Source organism: Zootoca vivipara, chromosome 2 (assembly GCF_965207765.1).
Source record: "Zootoca vivipara chromosome 2, rZooViv2.hap1.1, whole genome shotgun sequence".
Lineage (NCBI taxonomy): Eukaryota > Metazoa > Chordata > Lepidosauria > Squamata > Lacertidae > Zootoca > Zootoca vivipara.
Genome location: NC_142584.1, coordinates 26,069,710 through 26,090,048, shown reverse-complemented (window position 1 = coordinate 26,090,048; position 20,339 = coordinate 26,069,710). Strand labels below are relative to the sequence as shown.

The 20,339-nt window shown below is 53.2% G+C and overlaps 1 protein-coding gene across 7 annotated transcripts in view; it reads right to left on the bottom strand.

Annotated features, from left to right (window-relative positions):
• Positions 1 to 20,339, bottom strand: part of LMTK1 (lemur tail kinase 1) — a 91,974-nt gene that overhangs the window by 9,794 nt on the left and 61,841 nt on the right. For 5 of the 7 annotated variants that reach the window (XM_035104126.3, XM_088663009.1, XM_088663012.1 and 2 more), the window contains 11 exons: positions 17,889 to 18,030; positions 14,239 to 14,318; positions 12,940 to 13,058; positions 11,157 to 11,244; positions 10,185 to 10,318; positions 8,201 to 8,285; positions 7,531 to 7,652; positions 6,683 to 6,832; positions 3,012 to 5,967; positions 2,136 to 2,298; positions 1,081 to 1,314 (listed from right to left, as the gene is read on the bottom strand). In XM_035104126.3, coding sequence (XP_034960017.3) covers positions 1,081 to 1,314; positions 2,136 to 2,298; positions 3,012 to 5,967; positions 6,683 to 6,832; positions 7,531 to 7,652; positions 8,201 to 8,285; positions 10,185 to 10,318; positions 11,157 to 11,244; positions 12,940 to 13,058; positions 14,239 to 14,318; positions 17,889 to 18,030 — 4,273 coding nt within the window. The remainder of the gene's footprint in view (positions 1 to 1,080; positions 1,315 to 2,135; positions 2,299 to 3,011; positions 5,968 to 6,682; positions 6,833 to 7,530; positions 7,653 to 8,200; positions 8,286 to 10,184; positions 10,319 to 11,156; positions 11,245 to 12,939; positions 13,059 to 14,238; positions 14,319 to 17,888; positions 18,031 to 20,339) is intronic. The other 2 variants (XM_088663008.1, XM_088663013.1) reach the window with 1 other exon arrangement.

Below are 20,339 nucleotides of genomic sequence, written 5' to 3'. Positions count from 1 at the left end.
TGTGTAATGTTTTAACAAATTCTCAAATAAAATCTTTAAAATAATAATAATAATAATAATAATAATAAATTATTATTATTATTATTATTATTATTATTATTATTATTATTATTATTATTTGCCCTCAGTAAAACCACATCTACCTACCTTGCTATTTACCACCAGTCCAGGCTGCTGTCATTGGCTCTGGCTCCCCCTACTGTTGGCCTCCCTACCACTCCCAATGTGTGCCAGTCACCACTGCAGAACCCAACCCAGATGATGCTTTGCAACCTGACCCTCGCTGGCCAGAGTTTGTAATCCAGAGAGGAGTCCATCATTTTGCCTGTAGTTCCTTCACTTGCCTATCATTGTTGGTGCACCTGAACATGATCCCAGTGGGTTTAACAGAATGGGCTGTGCCCAAATGAACATAGGCAAACATCCTTAGATGCTTCCATAGGAGTTATTCATTCGGGAGTGTCTTAGGTCTTCCCCCCTTCAGTTATATTTTGAGAACAGGAACACACAATGTCCATCCTAACAACCATGGATCAGTTCACTGAAGTTGTAGGGGAATATCCTCCTGGCCCCACTTCCTACAAAGCGAGCAGTCACACTCTTTTTCGGTAGACAAAGAGTCTACCTCAGAAGTGGAAGCAAGGGCCTCTACGGTCCACATGAACAAGAGGTTCTTAGAAATAATCTCTCTTAAAAGCAGATCCCTATCCCTGTTGTTTCCATCTATTCAACTGCTGTGTACATTACAAAATGTGGTGGGTTTTTTTTTAGTGCATTTGGTATAATTTCACGTTAACATGGCCTTGGTAGACTTTTTATGGACTGGTGGTCCAATTAAGTGCCATCAGTAAAATCACTCAACAGCATTCCCATGAAAATCTGGACTGTTCCCTATTTCCTATTCAATGTTTAACTATTCTTCCATTTCCTAGTGTTGATCATGTGACATCTAGGCCAGGCCATGTGGCTTGACAGACTTTTCCTCCAGACCCAGGGACAGAAAGAGCTAGATTCTTGAGACTTCTGGGCTCACCCCTTCTCAATGGGCCCCCCTTCTTCTGCTACCTGAATGCACCTTACCTCCTACAGACCCGGCGTCCGAGTCAGTGACGTGTGTGATGGAGAACCTCGACACGGGGGCAGGTGAGACTGTGAAGCGTGAAAACGGGATGGGTAGCACCTGCTTCTGAGCTGGCACGAGTGTGGGTGGCAGTCCGGGGAGGGCAGGCTCAGGTGCCACTGACGTCAACGATGGCATGACGGATGCTTTCACTGGCATAAGGGGGAAGTCATCTTCCCACTCAAAACCACCACCTGAAGAGGGAAGACACACAGTGGAAGGGTAAGGATCTGGGCCAAAATCCCACCCCACATTTGGCCAATTGTGCCCCGCTGCTTCCTGTTAGCCTCCCGGCCAATTGCTGCATCGCCAAGTTCCCACTACTGGTAGTCCAAAAGGTCTTGCTATGCAGGACCAATTTCTATCCCCCTCTAGTGGCCAAATGCAGATTGCTTTACGCAAGCTGCTGCTTGGAGCAATGCACAGAGGCTGGAATCCGCAGCCCATAATCTGTCCAATCAAGTGACACATGGCCTTCCAGTTGTTGTCATCGACTACAGCTCCCATCATCCCCAAGTCTGACCCAACCAAATGGCTACAATGGCTGGGGCTGCTGGGAGTTGACAAAATCTGGAGCAATAGCTGCCAAGTCTCCCGTTTTTCACGGGAAACCCCCAGATTTCAATCCGTTTCCCGCTGTTATCCCGAATAGAAAAAAAATCCCGGAAATCCCCCGAATTTCCTACCTGCCAGGGAGGCTCCATTTTAGGTGCCTGGGCACCGGAAATCGGGCAGAGTGGCACCGGAAGTTGCTTCTACACATGTCCAGACATGCGTAGAAGCGACTTCCGGTGCCACGCCGCTGCTGATCCCGCATTTTTCAGTGGGAGACTTGGCAGTTATGATCTGGAGGGTGCCCCATCTCCGTTGCATAGTGAAGCGGTGCAAAAATATTGCACCCAAGAGCAAACCTAGATGGGTTGCGCTCAGAAAAGCAACCTGTGCAGGTGTCGTGATGGAGGAACATCAGCCCCCCCCCCCCCGAGCCCTGCTCAGTTCCCTTCTGGTTTCCTACCCTTACTCTCTTCAGAGGTGCTCCCTTCCGAGGAACTGCTGGGTGCATCTGTTCTCTCTGCTGGGCTTGGGGAACCGTTGCTGTCCTTATGCACAGGTGGTGCCACAGGAGGTTCTGTTACTCCCGGGAAAGGATGCTCTGCCAGTTCCTTCGTGGGGCTTTCCTGTGCGCAGGAGATACAAATGGGCATAATTATCTCCTGGGAGCAACTTCTGGGAACTTCCAGGTTGCCCTCCAGGGAATAAACACCTCCTACCCTTATTTGCTCCCAGGGTGGCTGCCATAATTCACACACACACACACGCTCTCAAACCCAGGCCTTGCAAAAAGTTTGGGTCACTCCCATATTAATGTAACTGGTGTTTTTTTAAAACAACAACAACAACAAGGAGTGTGGTGGAGTCTCCTTCTTTGGAGGTCTTTAAGCAGAGGCTTGACAGCCATATGTCAGGAATGCTTTGATAGTGTTTCCTGCTTGGCAGGGGGTTGGACTGGATGGCCCTTGTGGTCTCTTCCAACTCTATGATTCTAACAATTGAGAATCATGTTCAAATTAAGGTCTGAGGCTTAGGATGAAGGTTTCTTTGTCCGTACAGTACTTGCAAGACTACGATCAAGATTAGTGGATGTTGGTAACCAGCACCTTTCAAAACAAATGATGAAAGATATACTCAGCTAAGAGATCAGCAGATGCTCATAGCTGTGGGGTGGGGGTGGGGGGTGTTTCTGTTGCTTGCAGAATGGAAATTGCAGAATGCACAAAAAGGTGTACGCTTCCTACAAAAGAGGCACACAACTTTTGACTCGTGAGTATGCTAAAGCATACTTGAGGGCCTCTTCCGGTTGCCGACTCCAGGCCACCAGAAAACGACTCACCTGGTCAAAGAGGTAGACGGTGACATCTTCGATGAAGGAGACCGCTTTCTTCTTGCGTTCCAGGTCATCGCAGAAGGTCTCCACCAGCAGGCTGGGCATCTTGAGCAGGCTGCGCAGGTTGCGGGCACTGTGGCTCTCGGCCACCACAATGGGCACAGTGGGCAGCTCCTCCTCGCTCTCCTCACTCTGGTCCTGGATGTTGTAGCACCGCAGCTCCTCGTCTGACTCATCGCTGTCCTCCGTGTCGTCCTCCTCTTCCTCAAGGTCGGCGGGGACAGATGGATGCCGAGAGGGTGCCGCTGAAAGGTCCAGCGAGAGCCCAGGGCCGCTCTGGGGCTGCTCGCCATGGCAGCATTGTTCCTGCCCTTCCCCAGGTTCCTCTGCTGCCCTTGCCACTGCACTGCTCCCCGACCCCGCATCTCCCTCGCAAGCCCCATTCGGCACATCGGGACTCACAACCACAGGCGACAAGAAAAAGGACCTGGTGGCGGGGGACGGCACCTGGGGCACGGCAGCAGCCCCATCACTCTTGCCTCTGGATGAGTCCAGCTCAGCAACAGTGACTCCATTCACTACCAGCTCTTGTGACAGGCTTGTCCCCGTGCCCTGGCCGCTAGTCGCTGGAGGAAAGGTACACCCCATGGCGTCTTCCTGTGGGCAAGTGGGCTCAAGGAAAGTAGGCCGAGACTCGCCTGCACTATTTTGGTCGGGGTCCTTCCCCAACTCTCTGTCCGCCTGGGGGAGCTCTGGCTCGTGCCCCTCAGAACCATCACTGTCCCCTTCCCCGTCCTCCCGAGTCCCCCCTTCAGTATCGTAGTCGGAGAAGTAGGCCGAGTCACGGTAAGGGTTCTTCTCGTCTAAGCCCTGCAGCTCAGCGCTGAAGGAGTTGGAGAGGCTCAGCTGTTTGGCTGGGCCCTCGGGGCCGTCTGGTGCCTTTTCTAGCTGGGTGAAGGCCTCGGGCTCCCGTGGCTCGTGAGGCTCCTTCAGGACAAATTCAGGCGACTCGTAGTTCTCTGTGTCGTAGCCGCTGTCTAAGGCTTTAGGCTGGCTCGAGGGCACGTAGGCTGTGGGGCTGAACGCCTCGCAGGAGCTGGTGGTGGAGGGGATGTCCAGCGACTCCAGCGAGTCAGGGGTCTCCACCTGCTTCTGCAAGGACTTGAGGGTGACTATGACGTCCTGCCGCTCGGTACAATCAACTGGGAAGTCAGTGAAGACCCCGGATGTGAGTTCAGCCGTGTCCTCGTCGCTGGCCTCATCCAAGTCAGGGAAGCTGGCGCTCGAAACTGTCTTGTCTGGCGTCCTGTCCTGCTCACTGGTCGTGGTGTTCTTGCCGCTGTCCACGTTGATCTCTCGCGGCACCTTGGGTGAGCATTCGGCTGAGGCCTCTTCCACCACGATGGGGTCTTCCTCAGTTCCCGGTGCCTCCTCCTCTGGCACAGTGGCATCCCCTATGTCTGTGTTGCTGACGGGTTCCAGCACTGATGCCACTGAATCCGTGTCCCCTGGTGGTGGTGGAGTGGTGGCAGCCAGGAGGCACTCCACCCCGCTCTCGGTCAAGGGATTCATGGCTTCGCCTACGCCGATCTCTACGCTGGCAACCTCGGCTGACGCTCGTTCCTCTAACAGCAAGTCGGTGTCCAGACAGGGGGAGCCCGTATGAGATGATACCACCCGCTCCTCGCCCAGAAGGGCCGCTCGCAGGTCCTCGATGCCTAGCGTGGGGCCATCATGGGGTACAGTACACAGCGGCTCTGCCATGAGTCCCTGGAAAGTGATCATGTGGCGGTAGCACCAGCTGTCTTTGGCAGGTGGCTCACACGGCGGCAGCAGGTGGCAGCTGTTGTTATTGGCGGAGGTGTTGGACGTCCAGTGCTTGCTAGAGGAAGGGGACCCGTTGTTCTCATCCCCTTCGCTCCCTGGGCTGCCACACGAGTTCTCCTCCTCCTCCTCCTCCTCCTCTTCCTCCTCCTCCTCTCCCAGTTCCAGAGTGACCGAGTCTGCCACTGCGGCCTCCTCCTTGTAGGCGTAGCCCACCGAGGGCGAAGCACCAAGCGGGTCAGCAAATATGCTTTTCTGCGGCGCTGCCACAGGCCACTCGGAAGCCCCATGCTCCTCGAGCAGGTAGTCCTCGGGGCCGTCTTTCAGGGAGGCCTCATAGTACGGCGAGGCCTCCTTGCCCCCTTGCCCTCCATAGGAGTAGTAGTCAGGGGGCTCCCAGTGGCCACTGTCCCCATGTGCACCAGAATGCCCCAGCAGGGGCTCCATGGTGAGCGAGACGGTGGGGCTGCTGTTCGACTCGTAGCAGCCCTCCTTGGCTTTCCAGTGGGAGGGGCGGCCAAACTCCGGGCTGTAGGAGCACATGGTGTAGTCTAGGTCCGTCCCGCTGCCCTCGGAGGCCGCCTCCTCGATGCGGATGTAGTACTCGCTGTTCAGGGAGGGGCTGTGGGCGCTCAGCACGGGCACCACACCTGGCGTGTGCAGGCCGGGGCAGCCCTGCACTTTGCACTCGTAGCAGGAGGGCGAGAACCCCAGGCTGAGGTGCTTGCCGTCCCCTCTTCCGCTGCTGCTGCTGGCGGCATAGTAGAGCTCGTGGTAACGCGCGGCGTCGCGAGGGCTCATGGCCGAGGCCGGCAGGTGCTCAGTCTTCCCTTGGTCCCACTTGTACTCAAAGTTCAGGCCGTGGCTCGTCTCCATGACAGTCAGGACGTCATCGCCATCGTTGGAGAAATGTTCCAGCAGGGGGAAGGACGAGAGCTCAACGCCCACATGGCTGGAGCCTGAGCCGCCTCCTCCTCCTCCTCCTCCTCCACCAGGCTTCATGGAGTTCCAGCGCCGCTCAAACTCCTCCTCAGCCTCTGACGCTCCCTTGGCGCACAGGTACGAGAGCAGGAGGTGCACCTCCTCAGCAGTGGGGCGCTGCTCTGGCTGCAGCCAGCAAAACTGCATCACCTCGTACCTGCGCATAGGGGAGAGCAGAGGAGAGGTGAGACTCGGTTGCTCCTTTGCTCCTTTGGGGACAACGCTCAGCAATTACGTCATTCACAGAGCTGGCCTTCCTCCATCCACAATCTGCTCCTTGCTAACAACCTACTTGGCAACGTGCTCCTTGCTACCCTAATTCCCCAGTGAAACTCTTCTTTCTCTTCTGCACTAAAGCCACCCTTTTAGACCGGGGTGGCTAAACTCACGCTAGGGCTGAGGGGCTTTCAATGTCGTGATATATCCCCAGCTTAACACTGTGATGTACCGATAAATCACAATGCCTGAAATAAGGACATAATCAGTACTATTTTTCTAGTCACCATGAATGCCTCCCTTGGGCGCCCACCTGAGAGGTGCTGGAACTATGCTAGAGAGTGCTCACTGGCTTGTGGGGCTACCAGCAAAGCTTGTGCTCTACCCACAGAGTGGCAGTCTTTTTGTTCCTTATTTAATGGATACATTTACCAAGCTTGCAATTTGCCAGTCCTGACGGCTTGGTGTGCTGTTTGCTAGCAAGAGGGCTAAGATGGGAGTCTGGCACTGAAGACCTTTATCAGCATCTGCCCACCCACCCACCTGATCCCACCTGCCTAAGGTCCAGCCTCTTCCACGCTTGTCCTTTAGTGCCTGCTGGCCACCTCTGCCCCTCGTGGGATGCCATGCCCCCCCCAAGAGCCCCCTTCACTCACCAGCGGTCAGACAGTGAGAGTGGGAGCTGTGGCTTAGGAAGTTTAAGCTGCTGCTCCTTGATGGCGTAGGTGAGCACCTGCCGGTCTGAGTAGTGGCAGTAGGGCTGGCTGCCCAGTTCAAAGAGCTCCCAGATGGTCACGCCCAAGGACCTGCCAAGAGAGAGGGGGCTCAAAGCACACACAAGTGGCAGGTGGCACCACCATAGTGGGAGAGTGCTGGGTCACCCAGGCCCTTTGAACCCAGGGCAGTTGCATTTATTTGCTTGGCAAATGCATAGCTCACCCTTCAAAAGGGGCAACTATCTTTAAGGTGGTGGTGGTGGGAGACACAGAATCAAATTACAATGAAAATGTGGGTAAAACTGTGGGAAGGGGGAAATAAGGTGAAAGGAACCCAAACAGTTACACCAGCCAATAAAACCAAATATGTGCTCCTTGTAGCTACCAAGATAAATCATTGCGGCTGCTGCATTCTGGACCAGTTGCGCCTTTGGTAGTCGTCCCATGTAGAATGTGCTACAGTAGCCCAGCAGGGAGGTTTACCAAGGTGCACATCACACAGGAGGAGCAAGCTCAGCAGGCATATCCCATGTTGCACTGTAATCACAGTTTTCCTGGCCAAAGCCTTCTGTTTGGTTGTTTTCGGGCAAAATGTAACCTAAGCCAGAGAGTTGCCCGCTGGCTTGTGGGGCTACCAAAATAAAACCGGGATCGCAGAAACTGTAAAGTATTACTTAGTGATGAGATGTTGTAAGAGATGTTTACCTGGCTCAGTAAAATCACTGCCCCCCCCGCCAAATCTGCTATCCCACCCTCCTTCCCACCCGTACCCCCCCTGATTTTCTCACCAGATATTGCTTGTCTTGGTCTGGTCAACAATAAGCAGGTTGCCATGCACCTCGTCGATGAGTTCAGGTGCCACCCAGCGCAGGGGTACCCACAGTTGGTCAGCGGTCACAAAGTAGTCATCCTGCCAGGCATGCAGGGGCAAAGCAAGACAACGTCAAACCGGCACCAATAGAAACAGCAACGGATGCTTCAGCTGAGATTCCTGCGTTGCAGAGTCTTGGGACTAGATGACCCTTGGAGTCCCTTCCAACTCTATGATTCTATGATAAAGGTGGGCTAGTCCACTCCATCCAAGAACCGCTGGTGTTGGAAAATAGAACTGACTCCACTAAGTCTGTCCCACACCTCTCCCTATCCCTTTTGCTCGGCCTTAGACACGTTTACACTGTTGCTGGGAGAATGGCGATCCCCACATCCCAGCCTCCCTCCAGATGCACGTCCCCGCATATGGATATGCCCAGGCGAAGCAGGCACAGTCCTGCTTGCCAACCACTTGTTCCTCCTGCCTTTTCTCCCCTTAAAATGCTTGCACTCAAGAGAGCCAAGTTGCCCCTCATCCCCAAGATGGCTGCTCCCGCCATCAGCCTTGCAGGGGCCCTGAACACAAAACCCCACCAACAACGCTGGCTTGTGCTCCCTGTCCAGCTCCCGCCCCCAAAGCAGACTTACTTTGTATTTGCAGTGAGAGAGGCCGTAGTCGCCGATTTTGACTGTCAGGTCAGCCGTGAGTAAGCAGTTCCGCAGCGCCAGGTCACTAGACAAAAGAAACGCCCAGCTAAGATTATACAGCGGAAGGCGTGAAGCGACAGGCCAGCCAAGGGGGCTCAGGCATTGTGACCCAGATCAGGCCAACAGGAGCTGTGGGGCCGGGGAGTGGGAAAGGGCTGACCAGATGTGCCAGGGCAGAATCCCAAATATGCCCTCATCCGGTTTGCTTAGCTCACCAAGACCAATAATGAACCTCTGACTGGCCACTGGTTGACTATCCACTGAAATGCAACAAGAGTCAACTCCACAGAGAAAGGTGAGGCCTGAGCACCACCGACAGCAGTCTGAACTCACGGTCAACTGCCTCCCTCCCTCTTGATTCCCCAGCAATGTCCCTACAGCAAAGCTGTATCTTTGAAGGATGTAGCATTTCGATCTGCTCTTGCCCGTGCAGACTTGCAAAGTCTAGTTCCTAAAAACACCCTTGTACCTTTAGGGAGCGAGAGGGATAGGTGGGAATGGGGGACGGGCTCATCTAAGGCCACGAAGTGAGATCACGGCAGAGGCAAAATTCAGCCGACGGACATCCAGTTTGTAGCTCAATGCACTTCCCCAAAAGGGCGACTCCCGTCCTCAGAAGATGGCAGAGCTCAGCCTCTTCAACAAAATCACTGATGCTGGAGTCTCTTGAGTGCCACTCACTCAGCACCAGGATATTGTTGGGGAGGAGGAGCAGGGTGACGGGAGGAGATCAGGATCTGCAGAAGGGTATCCACAGCGGGGTGGTTTCTTCCTGGAGTGCAAGTTGCATGCTGGAGCCCCACGTTTCCAGGAAGGGCAAACAGGAAGAAGACAAGAACGCCGTTGCAGGACAAAGCTATCAAGCGACACATGCCATACCTTGCATACACTGGCCATAAGTCCACATAACTTCACTCCCCACACAGGACCTTAGGGCTCCTTTAGGCCAAAACCTCCACCCCGTGAACCCAAGGCTTCCCATTTCTCAGCCCTTAAACCCTTCAGAAAATCCAAAAGTGGAAATGAAAGCCTCATCTCTGCATTTGTGGATTATCACCACGTCCACCTCCAGCCACCAGGGACCAAACACCCCACCTCGTGCTGCGTTCATAAACATGGGAACACCGACATATGGAAAGAGATCATCAGTGGCGGAATTGGGTGCTGCAGATTCCAAGTTCAGTCCTCCTAAGTAGGGCTGGGAAATGCTCCTGCCTAGAATTACAGAGAGCTGCTGCCAATCGGTGTAGACCAGTGTTCCCCAAACTTGAGTCTCCAGTCCGGCTGTTTTCTGGACTACAATTCCCACCATCCCTGACCACGGGTTCTGCTAGCTAGGGATGATGCGAGCTGTAGTCCAAAAAAACAACAACACACCCATCTGGAGACCCAAGTTTGAGGAAGACTGGTGTAGACAAAACTGAGCTATATGGACCAATGGTCTGGCATGGAATACAGCAACTTCCACAGGGTGGCTTTGACAGTGACATCTGTCAAGAAAGAAGATTCCACCTAAACATTAGGAAGAACTTCCTGACAGTAAGAGCTGTTCAGCAGTGGAATTTGCTACCAAGGAGTGTGGTGGAGTCTCCTTCTTTGGAGGTCTTTAAGCAGAGGCTTGACAGCCATATGTCAAGAATGCTTTGATGGTGTTTCCTGCTTGGCAGGGGGTTGGACTGGATGGCCCTTGTGGTCTCTTCCAACTCTATGATTCTATGATCTGCTGCTCTGTGAACCACTGCGTACACATCCCATTTTATTTCCTGCTGCATTTTGGGCTTAGCGCTTTACTGATACCGCTGTTGCTCCCCCGTCAACCCCAACGAAGAACCGGGCCCCTTTCGCAGGGTTCTTCCCCAACCCGACTCCACACCCTCCCGTGTGAAAGTGTGGCAAAGGAACGAGACAGGAACTCTTGACTCACCTGTGCACGTAGTTGTTGCGGTGAAGATGCATCAGGCCGCAGGACACCTCGCAGGCCATACGCTGCAAGGTGAGAGGGTCCGGTGCCAGTGCCTCGGCCCCATGGCAGCTCCGCAGGTAGCCCTTCAGGTCACCCTGTCAGGGTGGCAGCAGCAGCAACAACGTTACCCATGGGCACCACTGCCTACAGACCTTTCTTGCGCGGTCTCAATGGGTGGGTTGGAGGAGAACAAGAGAGAGAAAGCATCTCTGCAATGCAGCCAGGGGGGTGGGTGCCAAGCCCCAAAGAAGGCCCGAGGTCAAGGACCAAGGTGTGCACCAAACCCAGGGATAGGGAAGTCTGTGGTCCTCCAGGTGTTGCTGGACTCCAATTCCCATCAGCTTGAGCCAGCATGACCAATGGACCAGGGGCAGATGGGAGAGTCCAGCAACATCTGGGTGCCAGGAGCAGGGGAGGTGTTTCCCCAGCCCTACACTAAACCGCCAGTACCCCACAGAGGAAAAAATACATCACAGAATTCAAAGATGCAAAGGTCTCTCAGTCAAACCCTGTATCTAAAGTAGGACCACCCACCCACCATCACACTACAGGTAAAGCATGTTTTGGAGAAAGTACATACACCTGGGATACAGAACCTTGTGTCCTTCCGGATGTTATTGAACGGCAACTCCCATCATTCCTGACCATTGAGAGATGATGGGAATTGGAGTCCAACATTACCCAGAGAGCCACAGGTTACCCCAAAGAACGCAACAGCAGAACGAAAACCTCTGGGAAACGAGCAAATGGTTTCACGTGACCCAAGCAAGAGTCAGGAGAGGAGATACGGCATGAACCCAAACAAGGATTTGGCTCTCGGCCAGCCATGGTCTTGTTGCTTACCTGCCCCCCAAAGCTCAGGGGAGGCCCACAGCAGCAGAGGGTTTTGTGGGGGGGGAGGAAATGTGCAACTCCCCTCTAGCAATGACTCACCAATGGGCAGAACTCCATCACCAGCAGGTAGGGCGTCACTTCTGCACACTGGGCCAGGCACTGCAGGAGATTGGTATGCTGGAGCGCCCTGTGAAACGGGAAGAGCAGGAGAGTGAAATGGGGCTGAAAGGGGAGGGGGAGAAAGGAAAGGAAAGAGTCCAGAGCCGGGGAAGGGCTAAGGGAAATGTGCAGAGCGGGCAGGGAATTGCACTAGCAGCACGGCAGATCAAAGGAAACAGAGACTCTGGGACCAAGGGGGTGGGAAGGATCCTTAGGGAAGCCATTGGGGCCAGGGCAGCCAAGAAGGAGCAGGCTGGGCCTACAGGTAAAGCCCCAAGTAGGCTAGCTGAGAAAGATTTGCTCCAGGGTGTGCTCTCCTTTCCAAACAACTCACACAATAGGTTCATGTGGGGACAGGGAGGGGCTCCTATGGAACAGCCCTGCACTGTCCGTGAATAAATGGGTCCTAAGCTGTGCCAGCCACCGCAGCACGGCCAAGGACAATAGGGGGGGTTGTTCATGAGCCGGTACAGTAATTCCTCGCTTTCCCAGCACCGTCCCATCCCTCCCCTTCCCCCGGACAATGTCTCTCGAATCCAAACTGCAGCCCCTTTGACTTCCTTCCAGCCCAGGGGTAAACGCTGCAAATCGTTTAAGACAGAACAGCTTTCCCAGCAGGTGATACAGAGAATTGGGTTGCTTAGAAGGAGTACATTTCCCCCCAGGTGCAAGCGTGTTGATACCTTGGGGGCCACTGACACAAAACCAGGACATTAATAGTTATACTGAATGAATTGTGTGTGGAAAAGGGTGCAGTGGAAAACTTTGAAGTTATCAGGAAAGAGGGAAAAAATGTTTTAGGTGTAAGTCCTGCACAGTGCTAACAAAAATTCCCAAGCACACACCTTTGGGCAACTGGGCTATACAGTAAGCATTTGAAAACAGTCAAGCTCCATCTAAATGCCTTCTATAATAAGTTGATGTCATCGTTTTTACTAGGATTTGACATTTGTAATGCCTTAACTACTTCTGCCGCTGGTTTCAACATTTTTTAGTTGTAGTACCTGCTGCTAGTTTTCATTGTTGGTTGATTCCACAGGGTGTATCTCACTGCTTGTAATTTGTTTTGGTCACTGTGTTGTATACAAGGGTAGGGCTCTCTTGATCATCAACAACACTGCGATGTGTCAGGGTCTGAATGGTACAGAGAGCCTAGCCAAGCAGAGCAAGCTCCCTGCTGCAGGCAACTGAGCCCCCCCCCCCAACATTCAGGAATGGTGGCAGGGACTTGCAGGAAGGGGGTCAATGGGGGCTCATCTGTGTTCTCCCAACCGGGCATGGAAATTATGGTGGGGAGGGAGGATGAATGAATAGCTCTTACGATCGTCTTATATAGTTTTATTCTTTAACATTGTCAAGTTTCTCTGGGCACAGCCGTGGGAAAGTGGTATCTATTTAGAAGGCAAGCAAGTTTCCAGAAGCACATTTCCACTGCGGCTCAGGGGAAGACTTTAAACCCCGAGCCACATAACACAGGTCCCCTTATAATCTTCCTCTTCTGGCCAAGGTCATCAATAGGGCCGGCCCAAGACGTTCCGCTGCCTCAGGTGGAACAGCAAGTGGAGCCACTTCCCCAGGACAAAGTGCATAGGCACCCATGTTTGGCCAAGTTACTTTGACACCCGAGACAGAAAATCCTACAAGCACACCCCTGGGAGTACAAATACAGTAATTAAAAAAAACCCCAATGTTTCTTATTACAGAAAGGCCCTGGGGAACTTACCTGTAAGGCTGGGCCTCTTCCAGGAACTGCATCTGATCTTGAACGCTGGCACTGGCTTTGAGTTCCTTCACTACCACCTGAGTGCTGCTCAGCCCTGCATTCACCTCACCGAGGAACACCTGGGATATGGAGAGACAGAGGGCATTAGCCTGTTGGACTGGGAGCTTGGGCTCCTGCTATAGGACAGTGCCACTGCATGGGCCAGGAAGTGCCATTATCATCTCTCAGTATCTGTCAGGTACGTAGCAAGGCTGTTGCAAAATGCCAGGGGACAACTGCAGCTGCCGCCTAAATCTAAGCTTCTGGTCCATTGCAATTCTGCAGCGAATGTAAGAAACTTATTTCTCCTCCCTGCCCTCAATTCCCCCCCCCCCACTTTGTGTCAATTCAGAAATTACTTTCCGGCACTTTTCCACACCATCCATCCTCTCGACTGAGCCAACGCATCAGCCGAGGGGTATGCAGACCCACGGTTTCTGATGCTGCTTCAGCAATCACAATGTGAGTTGTGTCCAACTGCTTGAGCAAATGGGACAACTCCCCAAGTCACAAAAGCAACTCGGGGGAAACTATGAACAGGATCAGCATTCTTAGGCCTACATTCCCCCCCACCAAGGCCCAGACCTGAGCTGAAGTTATTGCACAGATTTCACATCTTGCCTTCCCCCTCTTTCAATGCATCTTACTTAAGTTTCAAATGTAACATGAAAAAGAGGATTATCCTTCCTCTACACTCCACCAGCACTTGCAAAGACCCTGGACACAACCCATGTCCAGTTAGGAGCACCCCATGGCCGGCTCTCACAATTGGCTTTGGGGTCACTGAGGCAGGCACTATTTTTGGGGGGGAAAAAACAGATGCCAAAAAGTAGGTAGGGAGGCAGGCAATATAAATAAATATACAAAGGGCTGTTAATTGTCGTCTTTGACAGGGGTGTCAAACCTAATCTATTCCTTGCTCCCAAGTCAGGGCCTCCTTCCTCTCCTTACTTCTTACCACCTATTCAATTGAATCCCCTCATTTCTACACCCTCCAGGTCAAAATGAAGAATTAAGATTTCTATTTGCAGCCTGTGAATTAGAACACGTTGTTCCGGTCCTACTGCCATACCAGCAACAGCCAAAAGGGAAACACCAAGGAAGGAGAGGAATGGACAGCAAAAGCTACGCTGTTATCCCTTCACTCGACATGCCTTTTGGCGTCTGCTTCCTCCCTCCCTCTCGCCCTGTCCCCCATCGCCATTGCGGCCCCGTTGCAAAAACCAACGATATGGGATCGGTCTCGGGTGAGGAGCTTACCTTGCCAAACCATCCATGGCCAATTTCCTTGAGGTACAGCAGGCTATGGCGTCCCAGGTCGGTGGATTTGAGCAGCTGCACTGTGAAGGAGCATACAGAGCGGTTTGAAGTTCTGCACACCCTGCCAGCTTGACCCCTGCCTGCTGCCTCATCCTAGCTTTCCGCAGAAGAGGGGGGTCTGGGGCAGGAAGCTTCCCAAAGGATCAGGCATACGGGGATCCACAGAGAGAAGCGGACACCTCAGCCGCTCCTGAGGCCAGGCTATGTGGGTTTGCTGCATCTCTACCCGGTTGGCAAGAGCAGATCCAGAACTGAGGGTGAGCGAGACTCTCTCTCAAACGCATAGACGCAGGAGGAGCCTTCTGCTATAGGCAGCCGAACTTCCAAGACTCCAGGCAGCAGAAAGTGGCTGTGTCGCGCCCACCCTTCTGGGCAGTCCCATGTCGTCCCCCCCAAAGCAGGCGGTGCCATCCCTTCGCCCCCTCAGTGCCAGACGCCACTGCTCCCATCACACGGAGAAGCAAAGGCCCCATTGTTGCGCCCAGCGGCGATGGTTGTATCTGGACACTGGACCCATTCTCTGAGGGCCCATTTAGTGCACGGCAGGGCCGCACCAGGCAAGGATTGTGTGGGCAGAGCAGAGGGGAGTCGCTGTCCGGCTAGCTGGCTCAACCCCCCCATCCCACACAGCAGAGCAAGCCATGGATTCCTTCGCCAAGTCACATGGGAAGGAATGCAGGGCCTGTGGGACTTGGGGACCAAAAGGCCTTTGTCTCCAGAGGTAGCGGAGGAGAGGAAGTGATCTCAGGCCACAGGAGCAGGGAGTGACCTCTGCTGAGGGGTCAAACACCTACACTGAGGCTTGGAGATGGCCTATCTCGCTGTTCCCTGCCTTGCCTGGTCATGGAGGGAGCCTGGATGCCCAGGTAGGAATGCATGCTTTCCAGGTACCGCATCCTGTTTAGGAAAAAAGTGCCCTGCAACCCTCTTTTGTGTCCCATTTCCTCCTCCTGCCACCTCCATCCCACCCCCCGCCATGGCTTAAATGGGGGGGTTGCCCTGCCATCCCAAACCCACAAGGTGGCACTGCTGAGTCACTGGCTGGGGTGCCCAACTAAGAAGCCGGAACAATCCGGAAGATACTAGTTGAAGGGGGAATGAAAGAACAGCAGCAGAGTGTTGCATCTGATGTGGAGACAGGCAAAAAGCACCAGCACCTGAAATGTGGGCTGCTTGGTGCTTAGCTAAAGAAGGTGAGATGCTGCAACCTCTCCTCCCAGCACTTCCACCTGGCGCTCTTGCACCGGAGCTTTTCTGTGCTGGATCTTCCCAGGCCCGGCTCACCCATTGGCTCTAGTGGTGCAATGCACCACGGCGCCTGGGCGATCAGGGGTCGCTGAGGGGTGCCCCAGCAAGTGGGGGAGCTGCGCGGCGGCCTCCCTTTTCCCTCCGCCAGCCGCGCCGCTCAGGGGAGAGCAGGGAGGTAAGCGAGCGGAGCAGGGGCACTAGGACCCTGCTCCGCTCTGCAGGGTCATCCCGAACCCCGGCGCTGCGTTTCATTGGTAGAGGTGACGCCACATGGCAGCAGCTCTACCAATGAAACACAGCACCAGGGTTGGCGGGAAGGCTGTGAAACTTCCGAGGCCAGGAGCTGCGCGGCCTCTGAGGCACCTCGGCTGCTCCTGCAAAGGTGGCGGGGTGGCCCTTCCTCCTCGGGTCCTGCCCGTGCTCCTCAAGCGGCGCAGCAGAGATGCGGCGGGGCCGGCGGTCATGGGTGTCATGAGTGGGAGGGCTTCTGGTTTTGTCGGCGGCGGCAGCCCTGCTGGTGGCAGCGACGGGGCGCTGGGCTGGCAACGGGGCCTGCCGGACTTGGAGCTCGGCGAGGACGGCGGAGTCGCGCTCCCCTTGCAGCAGCCTCCCGAGCTCGCCCGGCAGCTCCTCCTCAGGCCCGTGTACAACAGGCCTCCGCTGGGCAGGGAAGCAGAGCTGGGTGAGCTGGGCCGGCCCGTGCGCCTGGAGCTGAGCGGCCTCGGCGCCAGGAGGAGAGCATCCAGAGCCACCAGAGGTGAGTGACTCAGAGCTGGGAGCCGTGCAGGCCGAAGGGAAGGGGGGCGGCAAAAAAAAATTGCGCCAGGGCGCTGGGTACCCTTGAGACGGCCCTGGATTTTCCCTTGGGGGGGAGGGCAGGTAGAGGATTCTGAAGTAGGCGCGGGGGGAGCAAAAGCTCCCAAATGCATAACTGGCAGGATCACTAGGTGCTCCCAGGAAGTTGCAAACAAACCCGCACATTGCACACGTAAAACCAACCCTGTGTCCCCCCCCCCGCCTCCTCTGCTGCAGCTGCCGTGAGTGGCAACAGAAGCATCTACATCGTAGAGGATAGATGTGGGCGAAGGGAACCGAACTCCATGACTGGAACGAGGACTTGATCCACCCAGACACAGTATCCACCAAGCAGCTGCAAGTGGGCTGTGGGCAGGAGGAATGAGACCATCCATTGTGTGGAGGAGAAGGCCGGTGGGGGGTGGGGAGCCTTGCAATATATGGCAGACAGCTGAGCTAAAAGGGCTGCAGAGGGAGGGGATCTCTTGGAGCTTTGATCTTGCTGAGAGTTGGCAGGGGGGGGCACTTGAGGAGCCCCCAGAGGTTGCATCCCCCTATGGTGACCTTTGCATCCATACCATCGTAAGCATACTGCCTTGTTTTGGTCGCTTTAAGATTGCCTGCTCGTTAGGTTAGGGGCAATTGTTGCTGCCCGGTGGGATGAGACGGAAGATACAACAGCTCAAGGTGTATTTTTCTTGGACTGACGTATTCTGACTATATGCTCTGCGCAGCTCTAGATTTTGCATCTTCCTATGCCTACAAAAGACAACGTCTAATCTACAGCATTTTGCATTTCTTCCGACTCTTCAGCAGATCACATGTTTAAGCCTGAGGCTAGATGTTTTTAAAATAAAATAAGGATGCGTAATTCCACTGTCCACATTCTTCCGATTGCATCTGCCTCTTCTCTTGAGATTGTAAGCTCCTTGGGGCAGGTGGGCCTTAATTCTCATTTATGTCACTCTACAAAAAACACCAGGTAATGGTAGTAGTGACCACTGCTGCTCCTGCTTCACTTTTCTCTGTACACCTGTGACAACTTCATCTAGGAAACAACTCATATGTAAGATCACTGAATGGGCATGATGAAAACTTCCAGAGAGTGGTAGCTGTAATAGTAGTCTCTTGCAACAAAAACAAAATAGAGACTTGAAAGACTAACACATTTATCATGGCACTCTAATCAAGGAAAGCATATGTTATAACAAATGTGTTAGTGCCATAATAAATATGTCAGCACATAGTTGCTTTGAGGGTGCACATAAGCAACCCATAACACCTTTTCAACCATAATGAACAGTGCAAAATCACAAAGGTTAAAGGAAGGAGTTTTCTGCCCACCTTTGTAGGGGGATTCTAATCCATACTCATTATTGCAAGAACAGAACTTCTGTTCCATACTCACTATTGCAAGAATGGAGATTCGAGGTTTGGTTAGCCAAGTGAAAATCCAAGGCCGTGCTCTTTGCACGTTGCAAGTGTGCACTGTTGCTAAAACCGAAAGGGTGGACAAAATCCTAAATGCAGAGGGCTCAGCAACTTACCTGAGCGCCCAGGTTGCCTGGACATGGGCAAGGAGACTTCGGTGAGAGGCAGAATGTAAACTTCTGGGCCATTCTGGGTAGCGGGTGAGCCCTGGGCTGAGAATTCACTAGCGTACTCTTCTCCCTCGGCATTATCAAATTCCTGGGGTGGGGGGGTAGGGGTGGGCAAGACAGATAGGGAGGGAGAAAAAGGAGCCCAGCACAGGGCAAGGAAACATTTTTATACACATGTAGAAAAGGGAAGGGTGGATGCATTCCCCATCATCATACTCGTAATCCCAGTCGCGTAAGGATCATTGCAATAATGCATGTGAAGCAATCAACATTGTCGTCATTGGTGCCATCTCAAACACAGATACATGTACTGAACCCATAAATATGGGATGAGCTGAGGCTCTGGAGCAGAGCACCTGCTCTGCATGCCAAAGGTGCCAGGCTCAATCCCTGGCATTTCTAGGTAAGGAGGGGAAAGGCTGCCTGCCTGGAATTTTGGAAAGATGCAACCAACTGGCATGAGATAAGCCTGATGGACCAAGAGTCCAACATTATGTAAGGCAAAGCATACACAATTACAAGGCCCAGACTATTAAAAAAAAACATCCACTGTATTATGGTGATCTATAAAACATAAACTGCACCAATGAAGATACAGAAACACAAAACTAAATAATATAATTCAGAAGACAGCAGAGAGGTAGATAAAAAAGTCAATTCTGACTATTGAGAAAAGAGAATTGAAAAAGACTTGAGCAGGCAAAATGGATTTTTCTCTATTGACGTGCTTTCCTCTGATTTGTATCATTTGGTTTTGTGTTTCTGTACCTTCACTGGTGTAGTTTACCTTATTCATAAGAATAATGAAATACCATTTTCATATTCTGGGTCTTGCCATTGTTCATGTCTTGGATTCTAAGGATCTTTGCTGCCATTCTTCTTTATCCCACCCTGGTATAAGGCAGCTCCCTAGCTCCAAAATACACCCAGGTGGTGGGTGGCAACTCCCTTGCGTTCTTCTGTCCGCTTAAAAGGGAGCAAGCACACAGGTGGGGAGGAACAGGCACACACATTCCCCCATCCCATAAACAAGCTGGGGGAGGAATACATGTATAAACATCCTTGAGCTACACACAATGGGAAAACAAAAGCACTAAGCACAGCCTTCTCATACATATGCACTAAATTTGCACTAAAACCAATATTGGCTTTAACTATTTTAATTGTCAACCCGAGATAATGGGGGAAATGCCCTTTGAAGAGTTTGCGCTACCCCCCCACCCCACCCCACAACCGTTCCTGGAGTTCCCTGGGGAGAGGGAGTTACTGTTAGGAGTCTCTATACTGTCTATATGCAAACAGTGGCCAGTAACACAGACCTATAGAGCCCTCTCACACACACAGGCCAGGCTCATCCCTATGGTCTAACAGCTTGAAATGGGAGTTGCACAATGCAGCTCTATGAAGTAGCAAGCAAGAAGCAAGCCAGCCAGCCAGCCACTTGTGTGAAGCAGACCTCCCTCCACACAGATGGGACAGCTTCAGCCGTGCCCTGTTCTTGGAGAGTGGTGGTGGTGGTGGTAGAGGGGATAGCTGCATGGGGAAGCCACTTCATGCAAACAGCCTTGCCACCTGGGACTGTGCAGGTGCAATTCAACTTCAAGCAGCCACATACACCGTTGAGTACACGCATGAGTCATGCCACAGCTGTGTGAAGGGCGCAGCCGCTCGTACGCTGCCGTCCAGATCCAAAACCTGAAACTTAGGGGGTGGGGCAACAGAGATAGTGCACTTACTCGCACTCTTTCTTTACACACACACACACACACACAAACAAACAAACACAAACTGAGATGGCGGGGTGCTAGCTCAAGCTTGGTTTCACGGATCCAGGGCAGCAGCTCCTAGGACATTTAATGGCAGCCAATTTTCAATTCCCTTTGGAAACACAGAAGCTCCATGAGTGGTGCAGCTGGCGAGAAAAGCTTCGATGAACAGGATGGAAGCGGCAAAACTGGCAAAGCATCACCTGCCCAGGTTTCTCTTGCAGACTCAAGAGATGGAGCTCAGTCCCACATGCAAAGCGACAAAGGTTTAAGGCTGGCTTTCCCCACCTGGTGTCCGTTCGTTGGCTTTTTGCTGAACTACAACTCCCAGCATCCCTGACCCTTGGGGCCATGCTGGCTGGGGCTGATGGGAGTTGGAAACCAACAGCATCTGGAGGGCACAAGGCTGGGCTAGGGGGCAGGTTAATGGAACAGCTTCCAGGCCTCTGCCCCCCAGCCCCATTTCTGCATGGGAAAGCTAGGAAGCCCCAGGGGATCCAAATGCAGAGCCCCATTGCGCCCACCCCGCCCTTGGCCTGACGCTTGTCATCCCACGCTGGCACCCCTGCTTTTGTTTCGACTTGTGTGGCAGGAGCTGCTCTGCTCCTTCCACCCTGCCCCCAATGAGAGA